The sequence below is a fragment of the Neolamprologus brichardi genome, chromosome 23 (genome assembly GCF_056152115.1).
Source record: "Neolamprologus brichardi isolate AB-2024 chromosome 23, ASM5615211v1, whole genome shotgun sequence".
Taxonomy (NCBI): domain Eukaryota; kingdom Metazoa; phylum Chordata; class Actinopteri; order Cichliformes; family Cichlidae; genus Neolamprologus; species Neolamprologus brichardi.
The window spans coordinates 22,132,312-22,146,543 of record NC_142125.1 but is presented as its reverse complement, the minus strand read 5'-3'; the positions used below and the strand labels follow the sequence as shown (position 1 = coordinate 22,146,543).

Genomic DNA, 14,232 nt, shown 5'->3' with positions numbered 1-14,232 from the left:
AATCCTCTACCAGTTGCTTCCACTTCCTGAGACTTGGTCAGCTGGAGATCTCTTCCTGTTAAAAGGGAGTTCTTCCTTCCCACAGTCACCAGATGCTGCTCACAGGGGTTATTGGTCTAATACTGTCAGTTCTTTACATTGTGATTCACCTTGAGGAGGTGCACAGAACAAAAGGAAAAAAAAGCATACTACTTAACCTCGACTTTAAATCTGCTCGCGTGCTGATCAAATAACCTACAAGCCTATGCTTTAGAGGCAGACACAGAGAAAGAGAAATCTTCCAAGCGTGCTTAAACTAATTGCGTTTATTTATATGCGTATAATTGCCCATCAGGGGACTAATGGTTATAAATCCCTCTGCAGCGAGAGCTCTGAGCTTCAGCCCCTGTTGACAGATTGTGAGGGGGAAGCGGTGATTACACGCCATGAAACATTTTGGGGAGGGCTTTCTCCAAACCTGGATTTTCACACTCAAAGAAAGGTCAAATGAATCACCGTGCATGAAGGTGCATGAAGGTGCTCGTAGCACCTCCTTCACTATATTGCTCAGAAAAACACACAGACATCCTGCAGCTCAGGTTGAAATAGGAAATAGTTTCTCATATTTATTTAGGAAATAGTTACATAAAATATAGCATTAAAGTCTAGTGTAACAGACAAATTGCACACAGTAATAATAATAATAACAATAATATTAATTACCAAAGTAACACTGCTGGTAACTTTCTCTTTACAAAGGAAGGTTTAAGGAAAGAGGTGAAGCATGACAATCACACTACAGTCTGACAGTACAAAATGTGGGTATAAATACTGGACATCTAGAAAAATACACAAGTCCTCTTCAGACTCTCTTCATACAATATTAACAGTTTCATAGAAAAATCGAAAACACACAGTTGGCTCTGTTGATTAGCACCAGCTGGTCAAATTCCAGAGAGAAATTTGGCATAAGTCCTCCTAAAGTTCAAATATGTCTTTTAAAATAAAGTGATAAAAAACATTTTAGTGTGAGCTCTTATTGATCAAAATAATATTTTTACTTTTTTTAAAAACAAGAAGAAGAAGAAGAAGAAGATAAAGAACCCCCGAAAGAAAACACAAGACGCCAAACAGCAGACATAAAACAGGTTGAACGATTGGCAAACAATTTACATCTTTTTACTTTCTTTTTGTTCTTACTTGCATATATATCGATCAGCAATGCCCGTTCTGATATTAACTTATATTTTTTTAATATATACAACATAATATACAGCCACGAGAGGAAAGCTGAGGTTTTGGAGAGTTTGGGTGTGTTATGCTACATGAGACTACGTTTGGATGCTTGGAGAGCCATTTGTCTACGCTTTCCCGATGGCTGCGTTTTCATTTTTACAATCGACTTTAGTCCAGTATGTTCCCTGAGCTACGGGCGACGACACCTTATATTTGCTTGTTTTATCTGTACCTGGTCTCATTAATTCATGTACCATGTGGAAACATCCTCGTTAGAGAAGCTGCGGAGATAGTTTGCCACCACTGGGTGTTTAACTGCTTAAGGAAAAACACAACAAGATTAAAATGATAAAAAAAATGACTAAAAAATAAAGAAAACTTTAATTATTTCTTTGAAAAATATTGCTTCAAGAGAGTAGACAAAGATGAATCAGGTGGGGTTTTTTTTTTTTTTTTGGGGGGGGGGGGGTAACTTTTCAATGGGCGTTGTCCATAGCAGCAATCCATAAAATGACACCTTGGGTTTTAAAGGAGTTTCAAACATGGAGTTTTATGCAAATATTGCCCATTCTGCTTGTCGTGTTTTCTTTTATTTTACACATCTTTGTACAGTATTTGTTACAGTGCAATGATAAGAAGTACCCCAGCATGGTGGGAGGAGGAGGAGGAGGGGTGGTCACTAATGATACAAACGTGTATTGCTGTCCAGTCCACCACACCCAAGCCAAACCTTTAAAAGTCCTGTTTTTTTCTTTTCTTTTTTAGGTTGAGGATTCATCCTCGCGTCTGTAGCTCTTCTAAGTGCTTCTTGTTGTAGGCAGAGAGGACCGGCACTCGTCCTTTCATGGCAGGGCTGTAACTGAGACAAGTCCTTTCCAAGATTAGCTGAAGGTTGAGAGGGAATCAAGAGCAGATCCAAACCAAAACCAAGACATTTTTTGCAAGGTTGAGAAAAAAGAAGAAAATAAACAAACTAGTGTTTAGGGCTGGGCGATAGGACAGTGACCGGCTCAGATGATTGGCGGTTGTATTATTGCGGGAGATTTTTGACATTTTAGTTTGCTAATTTTCTGCGTTGCAACCGTAGACAGTATAAAAGATGGACGTGGCTATGGTAACATCACCCATTGGTTTCAGAAGTTCAAACTTCCGATGTTTTTTAACTGCAGTTGACGAGCGACGGACATGGCACACCCGGGATAATCGTTAAACTTCAAAGAATGTACAGAATGGACTTAAATATTTACTGAGTATGACCCAAATTAAGCAAGTGAGCTAATAAACTCATCACAAAAGTGTTTACTTATGTTGTCTCTGGGTTATTTTCCCATAGACTTCTACAGGACAGAAGTCTTTCCCGAACTACAGGTCTGCATTTCCTGGTGGTTATTAAAGAATAATGCAAGTTTAAGGCACTTCTGCGTTGGCTTTATTTCTTTATTTATTTTGTTATACTCGGAAGTACGTCCACCTTTTATAATGTCGCTGTAAATAATTAACTCTAAAGTGCAATAGCTCCTTACTTTCTGGAGGTTTTATAAGCAAGAGTGGAAAGCTGTACACAGATATCAAAGTTTTTCACTGACATGCCAAATGTTCCTGGTTTTTTACCCTGATTGTTTAATAGAGTTGCTGTTATCCCATCTGTGGTTCCCAAAGTTTGGGCGTTTACAATAAATAAATACAAACATTTTAAAATGTCGGCTTTCCAAAACGATGCCACTTCAAATTGATTGTTTTTTAATTAATATATATTTTTAATTTGGGAATGGCTGCTTTAAGATGCTAAGGTGTACCTCAGTTTGCCAAAATAATTCGTTGTGGAGATGTGGCAGAAAATGTTAATGTATCGCCCAACCCTGTTAGGGGTAATCCCCTAGAAAAACAGATGTAATCTACACAAAAATCCACTCCATAGGTCCACTGTGTCGTTCAACCTCCAGCCAATCAAGGCATGATTTCCAATAAGAAGGACAGAATCTGAAACCCAAAGAAACACTTGAGGAGTCCAAAGATGTAAGAGAAATGTCTTGAAAACTGGACTCCATCTCTACAGCCCTGCTTTTTCAGACTTCGTTGGATCCCTGGCTGGTGCAGGAAGAGAAGCTGTCGTACAGCGAGTCACTAAGGGAGCCCACGGGATCCACCCCGGGCCTGCTCGTGAAACTGGAGGAGGACGAGGCCTCGTCTCCTTTGAAGCAGCTCTCCCCGCTCTTCCCCCCGTCGGCGTGGCAGTCAGCTCTGCGGCCGCCCGAGCCCGTGTCCGGGTACAGGCTGCTGGAGCTGCTCTGATTCAGCTTGTTTAAGGACTCCAAAGAGAAGTCGAGAGAGAGCGGCTGGCTTGCGCTAACGGGCATCTTCTCCATGGGAATCTCCTTCTGCAGAGAGAAAGGAACGTCTGTTAATGAAGAGCAAATACACGCTCTTTATGTTACGGTAAATGCTGCAGTGTGAACTTTTGGGCTGCCCTGTCTCTACTCTAACAACAGTGAGTATGACAGTGATCTATATTGAGATTTTTGTCACGCTCAACGACCAAATGTACGTCTTGGGTGCTGGCAGGCATTCATCGCAGGGAATTTGGTCCCCTCAGCACTCTTCCTGCTACATTAACTGTGCCATTCAACGTTATTATTTCTTTTGCATTACCTCTGACCATCTGCTTTGTAGGATTACATTAGTAAAAAAGCTGCTGTTTGTTGACACTGCTTCAATTAGCAGGAGTGGTTTCATCTCTTAGCTGATGCCAAAATGTGCCGGACCAAAAAACACACCTTTAGCTAACTCAGCTACAAAACCTGTAAAAGCATGCATTAGCCGTCTGCTTCACTGTCATATGACCCATTGCCACACAATCACAGAGTAAAATAATCCCTTCAGAGGGAAAGCAACACAACACATACACCTACAAATAGTCTGTTCTTATTCATAATGTACCTGCTTCCCAGTATCTTTTTAATGCGTGTCTCAAAAGACACTTTAACAAGCTAGTTACTGTACCCCTCAGCATCAAAACACCTCCTCAGAGGCTGTAAACAACTTTATTTCTGCAACAAATCGAGCCTGGGAGCACAGCAGCTATCTTCATAGGTGCTTTTTGCAGGGGTAAGTACACAGAGGAGTAGCTGCAGGGGCTGGACAACCTCTAGGGACCCTCCAAACCCGGACCGTTTAGCATTTAGCTGCGAGCTGTATCTCCCCTCGGACATAAATCCAGAACTACTTCACACAAGGAGCACAAACACATACACCACTGAACTTTATTAGCACAATTTGGCCCATGCAAACTCTTACTGCAAGGGTCACGCACACACAGAGATCTTTAAAAGTTCCCCTTAATATGAAAGTCTCATCTGCCTCTTATCACACTGAAAACGTAATCACATTTGTCTTACTTGGCCATAAATACATGCTTTCACAGCCTTTATTACAAAAGTTCCACCTAAATAAAAAACAAAAGGGTTTGATCGAATAAGTCATAAAGCAAGGAATTTCTCCTTTTTATCAAAGAAGCCACAACGAGAAAAGTTTAATTTGGTTATTTCTGATTTAACAATATGTAAAAGTTGGTGACCTAAGGAGACATTAGCTCACCTTTTTTGTTTACTCTGTAAAAATGTCTATGTTCATAATGCTGCTATATCCCAGCCTAATTAATATACTGTAGGGTGAAAGTTTCACATGAGCCTGTTGCTGTTAGTCTAGTCCACAGGGTTGACATTTCCAGCCACAGAGCAGGAGCAGGCTCATAGCATCAATGTACAAGAAGCTGAAGTCACGTGATTTTGAACTGTAGCAGGAAGCACAGTGTAAGCACAGCTGTTAATTAATTAATTAGTCCTGTTGTCTGTTAAACCACTGATTGAACAGCTTATTTTAATTAATTTTTTTATTATTTATATTTTTAATTCATTCTAAGGTCTGTATGTAATGGAAGTGTGCCCATTTAGGGTTTAGCCTCATCTCTTATCTTATCAAAATATTCCACGTTTGGTGCTGTGGTGCTTCTGTAGATGTATGCAGTGACAGCTGTTCGTGCTCGATACAGGGGTGTCACTGCTCTATAGTGAAACATTAGTGAAGTCGTCTCAGTTTGTTCTCTTACTAACAACCTAATTACATTCACGTGCCAACCCAGGTGTAAACTATGTCATGATGAGGAAAGGATTGAGAGGGAAGAGAGGAAATCATTTGCCTCTAAATGCAGCAGGTCTCATAAGAGCATCAAATCCTGGAATAGTTTTAAACATGCAAATGTAAAAGAAAATGCCTGAAAAGTTAAACAGGAAAGTAATCACCTCATATTGTGACCGATGCAGAATCAACACAAAACCCTAACATCCCATCGAGGCCCATTAATCTGCACGGTGACCTTTGTTGGGAGGCGGAGTCGTCATAAATTTGTAAAGAGGCCGGAATCAAAAGAAATATTAAAGGAAAAATGTGCCCAGAGGTGACGTGTGACTCACATCTGACACACAGGAGGAGCTTTTTTTTTTTTTTTGGCAGGTGCGGAGGTTAACTTCCAAATTAAAAACAGGTGCTGAATGCAGATTAGACCGGACGAGTTTTAATTTGACACCCACGCGTGCTTTTTCATAGCTTTCCTATTTTTGTGTCAGATTTTTGTCAGCTGTACAAAAATGAAAAGAACTGTCGTTAAACTGCCTGGGGGCAAAAAAAAGAGTGCACAACGTGAATCTGTGATTAGTTGTGCGACAGTGAAAAACAGTCTTCAGATGCTGATTCTCTCAGCCAGCCTCCATTCGTCAGAAACAAGAGGAGAGAAAAGAAAGGGGGGTTGGCTGTGCTATCGCTGATTGGGTTTGATTTCGGAGGAACACAATTACCAGCAGATCGAAGCTTCCCGGTGCAGGTCTCTGTACCACCTGCGGGCGCAGCCAAAATGATGGCTCCACACATAACTCAGGCTCCAGGCGGACGTCTCAGTGAGAGCTTCCTTCTTGAAAACACGAGGGCCCGAATCAGCAATTGGTTCTGCATCACATGCCAGTAATAGGATGTCTAAACTCAAATTCAGCAGACCTGCTTGCTACAAAAGCTGAGTGAAATGGTCTTTTATTAAGGCTCAAGCAAGAAACATTTTCTCGTTTTCCCATGCTGTTATGTATTTTTCCCTTTTTACGTTAATATTCTGAGTCGTACAGATGTTACACGTCTATGCTTTAGATTTGTAATCCTTCAGATTTCTCATGAAGTCAAACTAATTGTATGCACACTGCTATACTTAGTAGCTTTTAATGACCAAAATTGTAATAGCCACACTCTGTAAATAAAAGATGGAGCTAGTAACAGTTGCCATCTTGGAGGTCCTGGGGAAAGGGGGGGGGGGGGGGGGGGGGTCGCCTTTCCTGGAATGAGAACACATCAGCAGCCACAGGTAAGGCAAAACAATGACTTTACCTTCTAAGGAGGCTGATGAGAGCCAAACCACTCCAACAGCTGCTCATCACCTTCTACACATGCACAACAGAGAGAATTCTCATAGCCTGCATGACAGCCTTGTATGGTAGCTGCACCAAAGGTGACACAAGCATGTTGTGAAAGCAGCACTGTGGTGGGGCGTGGTCTGCGGTGCCGTGCGGACGCACCTGCACGGCATCCGCAATCACGCCCGCCGTGTTAAAACACGGGGACTCAGGGGTTGGTGTAGTGTTTGTGGTGTGGTTCATGTGCGGCTGGCAGTCTGTGAGCTGCAGCCGCAGCAAATAAAGATGGCTCGAAATAACAATTTGTGGTCCCGCCGTGCCTTATTCGCGCCACACTGGTGTCGAAACCCAGGACGTGGCATGGCGGGCCTACAACCAAGCCAGAGGGAGGAACTGGCCCAGAGGGCGGCCGAGATGGAGGCCACCCAGCGGGAGCAGGCGGAGGAGGTGCGCCCCAGCGGGAAGAGCTGCGGGTCCAGACCGAGCGTCACCTGGACAGAATGGCGAACCTGGCGATGCTGCTCCAAGCCTGGTCAGCATCGCCGCCGCCAGTGTATCCTGACGGTGTGGAAGCGGTGGAGGGGCCGCGTGGGGCATCTCGGGAGTCGGAGGTGGTGGACATGGCCCGTGGGGATCCGCGCCTGCCGGAAGAGGGGGAACAGCCGGGTGAAGGGCTGTTCCTGCCAGGAGCGGTGGAGGATCCGTTCCAACCGGAGGCGGCAGACGAGGCGCGCGAGGGTCTGTGCCGGCCGGAGGAAGAGGAGCCGCGCGAGGTGTTGCTCGAGCCGGGAGCGGAGGCGGCAGTGACGGAGGATGTGAACAAGGGTCCTGTCCAGCCGGAAACAGTGGAGCAGCTGCTCCAGCCGGAGGCAATGGAGGTCCCCGTTTCAGGGGGCGACCTGGGGCCGACCTGGGGCCGAGAGCGAGACACCAGCTGTTCCAACACGACAGACGCTGGTCCAGCCGCCAGTGAACGGGGGCTCACGACCGTGCCTGCAGGGCCGTGCTGGCTCGCCAGGTGGCCGCCTCCAGCATCACCGCCGCTGCTGGAGGCGTGGCCGGCCTCAAGACCAGAGTCGCTGCCACCGCTGGAGGCGTGGACAGCCCCCGGAATGGACAGGGCCCTGTCGCCGGGTTGGAAGCCGGTTGGGGGGAGTAGGTTAACTGTTATCAGAGGGAAAGTGTGATTTTTAGGACTCTCAAGCCTAACATTAGCTGGCATAAAGTTAGCTTATAACCAGCTGTTGCTGCTGTTTAGCGAGCTCATTGTCAGATGTCCAGAGACAGGAGCATCACATATCTAATGTGCTGATAATAACAGTATCAGGAATAAATGAGTATATTTATGCAGATTTTTGCGTGTTAGTGTTCAGGAGATAAGGCTTGACGATAACATTTTATTAAAATGTTGTTTGCGTTTTCTCTTTCCTTCGCGTTTCTGCTTCTTTGGTGGAGAGGACACGTTCTCATATAATAAAACACTGGCATGACGCCTCATATCTTGAGTCTGCAGTTGCAGTTTGTTAGAAAACATAATTACACACTAATCAGCAGAGATGGGCAGTAACGCGTTACTGTAATCCAATTACTTTTTTCAAGTAACGAGTAAAGTAAGGGATTACTATTGCAAAAACGGTAATTAGATTACCGTTACTTTCCCGTAGGAACGCTGCGTTACTAAAACCGTGAGTTTTTGCGAGAATGTCTCATGACAGTGACGTAAGCGAGTGCGACGTTCGTGGCAACAGCTGTGTGCAGATCAACAATGGATAACATATGCGTGCGGGAGTGCGGGAGAGAGAGTGAGCGTGCAGCGTTTAAAGCGCGGAAGTACTGACCTTATTTTGAGTTTGATTCCATAAAAAGTAACAAAAACATTAGTGTCCGTTGTGCGTGGGAAGAAAACTTCTTTTTACAGCGAAAAAAAACCCCTAAACTTCCAAGTAAACACCGAGTGCGCTACGACGTAATGGGAAGTTCACAGAGAAACTCGCAGATTCTTCCACTGACCGCTGCGGCACACCTGCACCAGGGTAAACCTCCGCCTACCCTACTCCTGCTTTACAGGTGAAAATAGAGCAAAAGGACCGCTAGTCTTTGACTTTATTTATTTTCTGCTGTGTTTTACTTGCATCTATTTGAAAGAGTGACTGTTAGCACAAAAAAATATATATTTTATGTGCTGGAATGTGCAGAAAATAGGTTTAAATATTAAACAAATTTCTTCGAGTCAGAGAATGTTGCATATAATTAAATTTTTACTTGATGCATAAAGTTAAAAGATTAAAACTAATAAAACAAGTTAAAAAAAAGAGACTTTTCCATTTGATTACATTTTGTATGATGGATTATGCAGAAAAAGTAGAATTGGGCTGAAAGATCTATCGCTTTATCACCTATTCAGGTTGTAAATCGTGTTTTTAAAAAGTAACTAAGTAACTAAGTAATTAATTACTTTTGAAAATAAGTAATCAGTAAAGTAAAGGGATTACTTTTTGGGGGACGTAATCAGTAATTAGTTACTGATTACTTTTTTCAAGTAACTTGACCAACACTGCTAATCAGTGCATATTTATAACTATATTATTCTTGTTTTTCTATTTAATAAAGCAGCTGATGCAAAGCAGTTGGTCCAGATGTAAATTGCAACGACTGCCATTTACTGACATATCAGTGAGTGTCAAACGTATGGCTATGCTGGTACGTACATTCATGGTTCATCATTATATATTTATACGTAGATGATGCTTTAATACTGCATAACTTTGAACCGTAATACAATTAAAATGGGTGGATTAAAGGAACACTCATCTAGTTTAGTTTAGTTTCGTAACAGGCTGCAAACATGTTTATTTCTCCTGAATAGCATGTATTTTTAACATGAATGTATATGGAGGATTGACTTGCTTCTTTTGACTGGTTTATTGCAATAAGATGATCTGCACTGTAAACCAATTAGCAAACCTTCCTGTCACCACGAGCCAAGATTGAGAGCTCAAGTACCTTGACATAGATGTTATTTGTTCATCCTCAAAAGAAAGCAACAAGTCCACTGCTGGCATTTAAGTTTGCCGAAAGGATGTGATGAGAAAAAAAATTCATAGAAGCAGATCTGTATTCAGCACATGGAGGCATTATGAAGCGAGATTTGTGTTAATACTAACAAAACAATTTTTTCCCATGTTATCAGCAAGAAAATCAGAGCAGCTGTGGACAGACATCAAGCTGGGTGTTGAATGGTTATTAGAAACTATTCATGGCCAGTTTCAATGACGTGAAAGTGTATTCAGTGTGAACTGTGCTGAAAGGAGGCAACAAATCACAAGTTTGGTCAGTGTCAGGTTTGAGAAAAGTTTGGAGGGAGAAGTAATTGGAAAACTCATTTTCTATTGTTGCTGACAGAATTTCAGCAACTTCGTGTCCGTGCATTGTGTGATCGTAGCGTCTGGGTTACTTTACAATGAGGACAACAGTGGTGGTGGGAGGGGAAATGTTAATATAACTTATTTATTGTCTCAGGCTATGTGTTGTCTTTGCTGTCACCACTGCGCGAGTAATTTGATCGCGGGCCAGTGTGGTGGAAGCGCGATGGCGGCTTCTCGCTTTCTATTTCGGGGTCTTTTCCATCTGACTCTGGCGATGCTATCAGCCTGACAGTGACAGAGGTGGAAGCGCATATTCCTGCTGCTGATATTTATTTGTACACTGATGCAGTTTTGGTTATCTAGCGGCCTTATTTCAAACTGCATGTCAACTGAAATGTTCCCCTAACCCTCACCATGTAATTACTGCCCAAGGTAACAAGCTGTTCCACACTTGAGGAGTCTGCTGATTTGTGCTACACAGAAGGGTTTTGTTTGGACCTGGGCCACAGGAATATCACCAATGCCACACCTTGGCACAAGTTCTGATGCTGTTTTTCTGCAGCAATATCCCAGACAAAGCGTGGAAATAAAGGGGGGAAAGTAATGAGTAAGCAGGAAAAGCAATAAAAGCACAAAAGTTCATTCAAGGAGGACAAAAACAAGACAGAAGGAGACAAAGGAAACCTGTTTAGAGCGAAAGTGGGCGAAGTCAACTTTGAAGAAAGACAAAGAGAGTTGTATGGGAGACAGAAATAGAGAGGGGCAAAACTGAAGGGGAAGACAGGCAAAGACACGTGGGAGAAAGAGAGACTGGGAGGAAGGAGAGGATAGAAAGGAGAAGGGGGCGGGGGATGCCGTTAGCGGGGCTGTCAGGTGCTGTCAGGATGATGAATGGGAGGCCAGCACGGGCTGTGAGGGCCCTGATGGGAGCCGCTGAGCTTTACATCACTCTCCTGAGTGTTTGTGAAAGGTTATTAAAGGCGCTTAAATCACGGGGCTCTGACACAGGCCCGCTACCAGCCACCAAACTTCCCCAAACTAAAGCCGGTGACAGTCAAATGCTCCCGAGCCACGACAAAAGGAGAGCGGCCGCACAGGTGTGGACGTGCACAGCCAGGGGTGAGGAGGTGATGACACTCGGATAGATTGTCTTTTTCAGAGGAATAATGCGGGGTAAATGGGTTCAGAAGCAGTCATCCATCATTATGGCCGGTTCACGGCTGACGAATAAGGTTATTGTTGACACGAATGCTTATTTTAACGCAGAAGTTTGAAATCAGTGGAATGAGCTGCTAGTAAAATCACAGCAAACGTACACAGAGCGATAGGATGCTTCAGTAAGTGGGTTCCCATGGGAGTAAGTAAATTTACTATGCAGCAGTAGTAAGGTGGAGTCAAACTTTACAGGTTAAATTTTACAGCTGCTCTTTTTTTATTTGTATTTTGGGTTTTTTAAATGGTAAATGGCCTGTATTTGTATAGCGCTTTTACTAGTCCCGCCTAGGGACCCCAAAGCGCTTTACACGTCCAGTCATCCACCCATTCACTCTCACATTCACACACTGGTGGAGGCAAGCTACAGTTGTAGCCACAGCTGCCCTGGGGCAGACTGACAGAAGCGAGGCTGCCATATTGCGCCATCGGCCCTTCTGGCCAACACCAGTAGGTAGGTGAAGTGTCTTGCCCAAGGACACAACGACCGAGACTATCCGAGCCGGGGCTCGAACTGGCAACCTTCCGATTACAAGGCGAACTCCCAACTCTTGAGCCACGATCGCCCTGTATTTGTATGTGTTTTATTGGTGCTTTGTCTAAAAACTGTAAGTTTACGATACTATTTGTACCTAAGAAAAAGTTTAGACAAACTCAGGTGTGCTGTTGTTGCATTTGAAACACCTTTTACCTTTTATTAAAGCTAATCAGACTTCCTCTTCATCTGGATTTGTCTCCCTGGGTTTGAAAAGTCACATTTTACATGGACTGGTACTTCCACTCACCGGTGACTTCATTAGGTACGTGTGTTTAACTGCTCATTAATCCAAATACCTAGTCAGTATCAGCCAATCACAGGGCCCACGCATGCATAGATCCATCCTGTCTTGTAGCAATAGACATAATCAAACTCAGTTGGTACTAAAGGCATACCAAAAAACAGGTATTACAAGTTCTTTAAGCACTTTGTCTAACATTCATTCGAGGAGTTCTAAATTGGGACAGCTTGGGGTCAGTATCTCGCTCAAGGACAGTTTGACATGCAAACCACTAACCTTTGGATTAACAAACAACCAGCTTTACCTCGAGAGAAATGGGACTTGAGATGTAAGCTAAAGGTAGCAGGAACAGATATCATTCGTCACATTATTTGGTTAGCCTAGCAGACAGGTGTGGATACTTGCGTTGGCACCCACCTTCCAGTGAAAGCAGCCAGGCTCTTAAATTGGGGGAAAATTGGTTAAAACCATAAAAACAGTTTTTAGCTGCTGGGTGGAAAGTTGTTTATTTCTTCTGTAAAACTGGAAGTCTATGGGGAACGAGTCATTTTCAGAGCCAGTAGAGAAACTGCAGTTTCTGAAATGTCGTTGTTTTTGTTATTCATGCATGGAAGTTGCTGCTTTATTTGAACTTTTTGCAGTAAACATGACTACCATAATACGAATAGCAGAAAAATACGACACATTTCATACCAAAAGCAAAGTGTCTTGAAATTAGAGTTAGAAACCTGCAAAGTGGTCTACAAGTAAATGACTCCTCATGACAGTGTCAGCTAAACATTGATATATTATTGAGGAAGCTGTTTCTTTAATCTCTTGGATCAGTTCATAAACCTCCAACGCTACGACACACAAGGCCATTACTCCCAAGTGGTAGCAGCTAACACTCATTATCGCTGTATTACTGTACAATGTAGGCCTATTGATAAACTGCATTTGGGGCCATTGCAGCTTTGGGCCTAAAGTACGTGCTCAAAAACACGTGAATATTAGAATTAGGCACATCCACAGACTAATATAATCTCACAGCTGTGAAACAATACTAAGCAGCTTTTTAAAGAAAGTTGAGCAGCTTTATGACAGCAAGTTTTCACGGGTTTCACTCTGACAAGGCGTGCTTCTTGGGTGTTTCAGGGGTTGAACTTCTGACCTCACATTATTGCAGCAGTCCCTGTAAGTGTTGCAAGCCAACGCTCAACTGGGAAATGTAGCCTTGCGCATCCAATTACATGACAGGCAGGTCTGAGGATGAGACAAACACAGCCTTGCTTGTCCTGTTTGAGTCCGTTGCGTGTGGGCTAATGGAGCTGTGCTTGCAGCTCGGCCGCACAGCGCCACTTCAAAAACTTCCCGTTCGATGCTTTGCCTCTCCACCGGGACTCGGATCAGAATCAGAAATGTCTCTCTTCCTGTTTCCTCGCTTGTAGTTCGAGTGGAGTCGCTGAACTTTGCTTTGTTAAATGGTGACTCGGCCTCTGTACAATAATGTAATACTTGATCGAAACGCTGCTTTTGCTTGACTTGGCAGAGTCAGCAAACTGACCTCGGAGCTTAGGGGGGATTCATTTGTGCTCGAGTGCCGCTCTCAGGACACTCAGGTGTGTGTTTACTTGCTGAATCACCCTGGACTCACTGCATCACCTACACCCAGTGCAATTTGTCATAATAATCTGCAGCGTGGTTCAGATGGAGGCTGCATGTGCACAACAAAACTTGACTGTTTAATGGTGGGAATGAGATCTAAATTTAAAAAAAAAAATGCTTTATTTATTCTAATTTGTGGGTGTAAATGATTACAAATAGATTCGATCTGATCTCATTTTAAATTCCAAGATGACTTCAGAGGTCGAGAACCAGCCCACACCATAAATTGAGATTTTTCTCCCCCATCTCTAATAGACAATAGTTTTTCTTAAAAAGTCGTGCTGACTCAGGCCTTTTTTTTTTTAAATTATGGATTTTTATGTCAGGGCTGCTGCTGCTGGGGCAGGCGCACTGTAAGAGAGTTTGTCCCACGGAGCCGGCATATTGCAGGCTGCAGGCCATTTCATGGTCTCTGATTCTAATTTGTCATTCAGCAGTGTTAAATACTTGTAGGCAAATACCCGCTGACACAAGAGGGTGAGGCGATCGAAAGCAATTAGGCAGATTTTTTCCGTGAAAATCTGTAAACGATTCCAAACGGCCAAAGAGAAAAACCTTGGGAGCGCA

General features: G+C 43.4%; 1 protein-coding gene across 8 annotated transcripts in view; it reads right to left on the bottom strand.

The window, feature by feature from the left end:
* Positions 1-585: 585 nt before the first annotated feature.
* Positions 586-14,232, bottom strand: part of LOC102788058 (nck-associated protein 5-like) — a 180,437-nt gene continuing 166,790 nt past the window's right edge. For all 8 annotated transcript variants that reach the window (XM_087835751.1, XM_087835752.1, XM_087835754.1 and 5 more), the window contains one exon: positions 586-3,593. In XM_087835751.1, the coding sequence (XP_087691877.1) occupies positions 3,282-3,593 (312 nt within the window). In that variant the 3' untranslated portion in view covers positions 586-3,281. The remainder of the gene's footprint in view (positions 3,594-14,232) is intronic.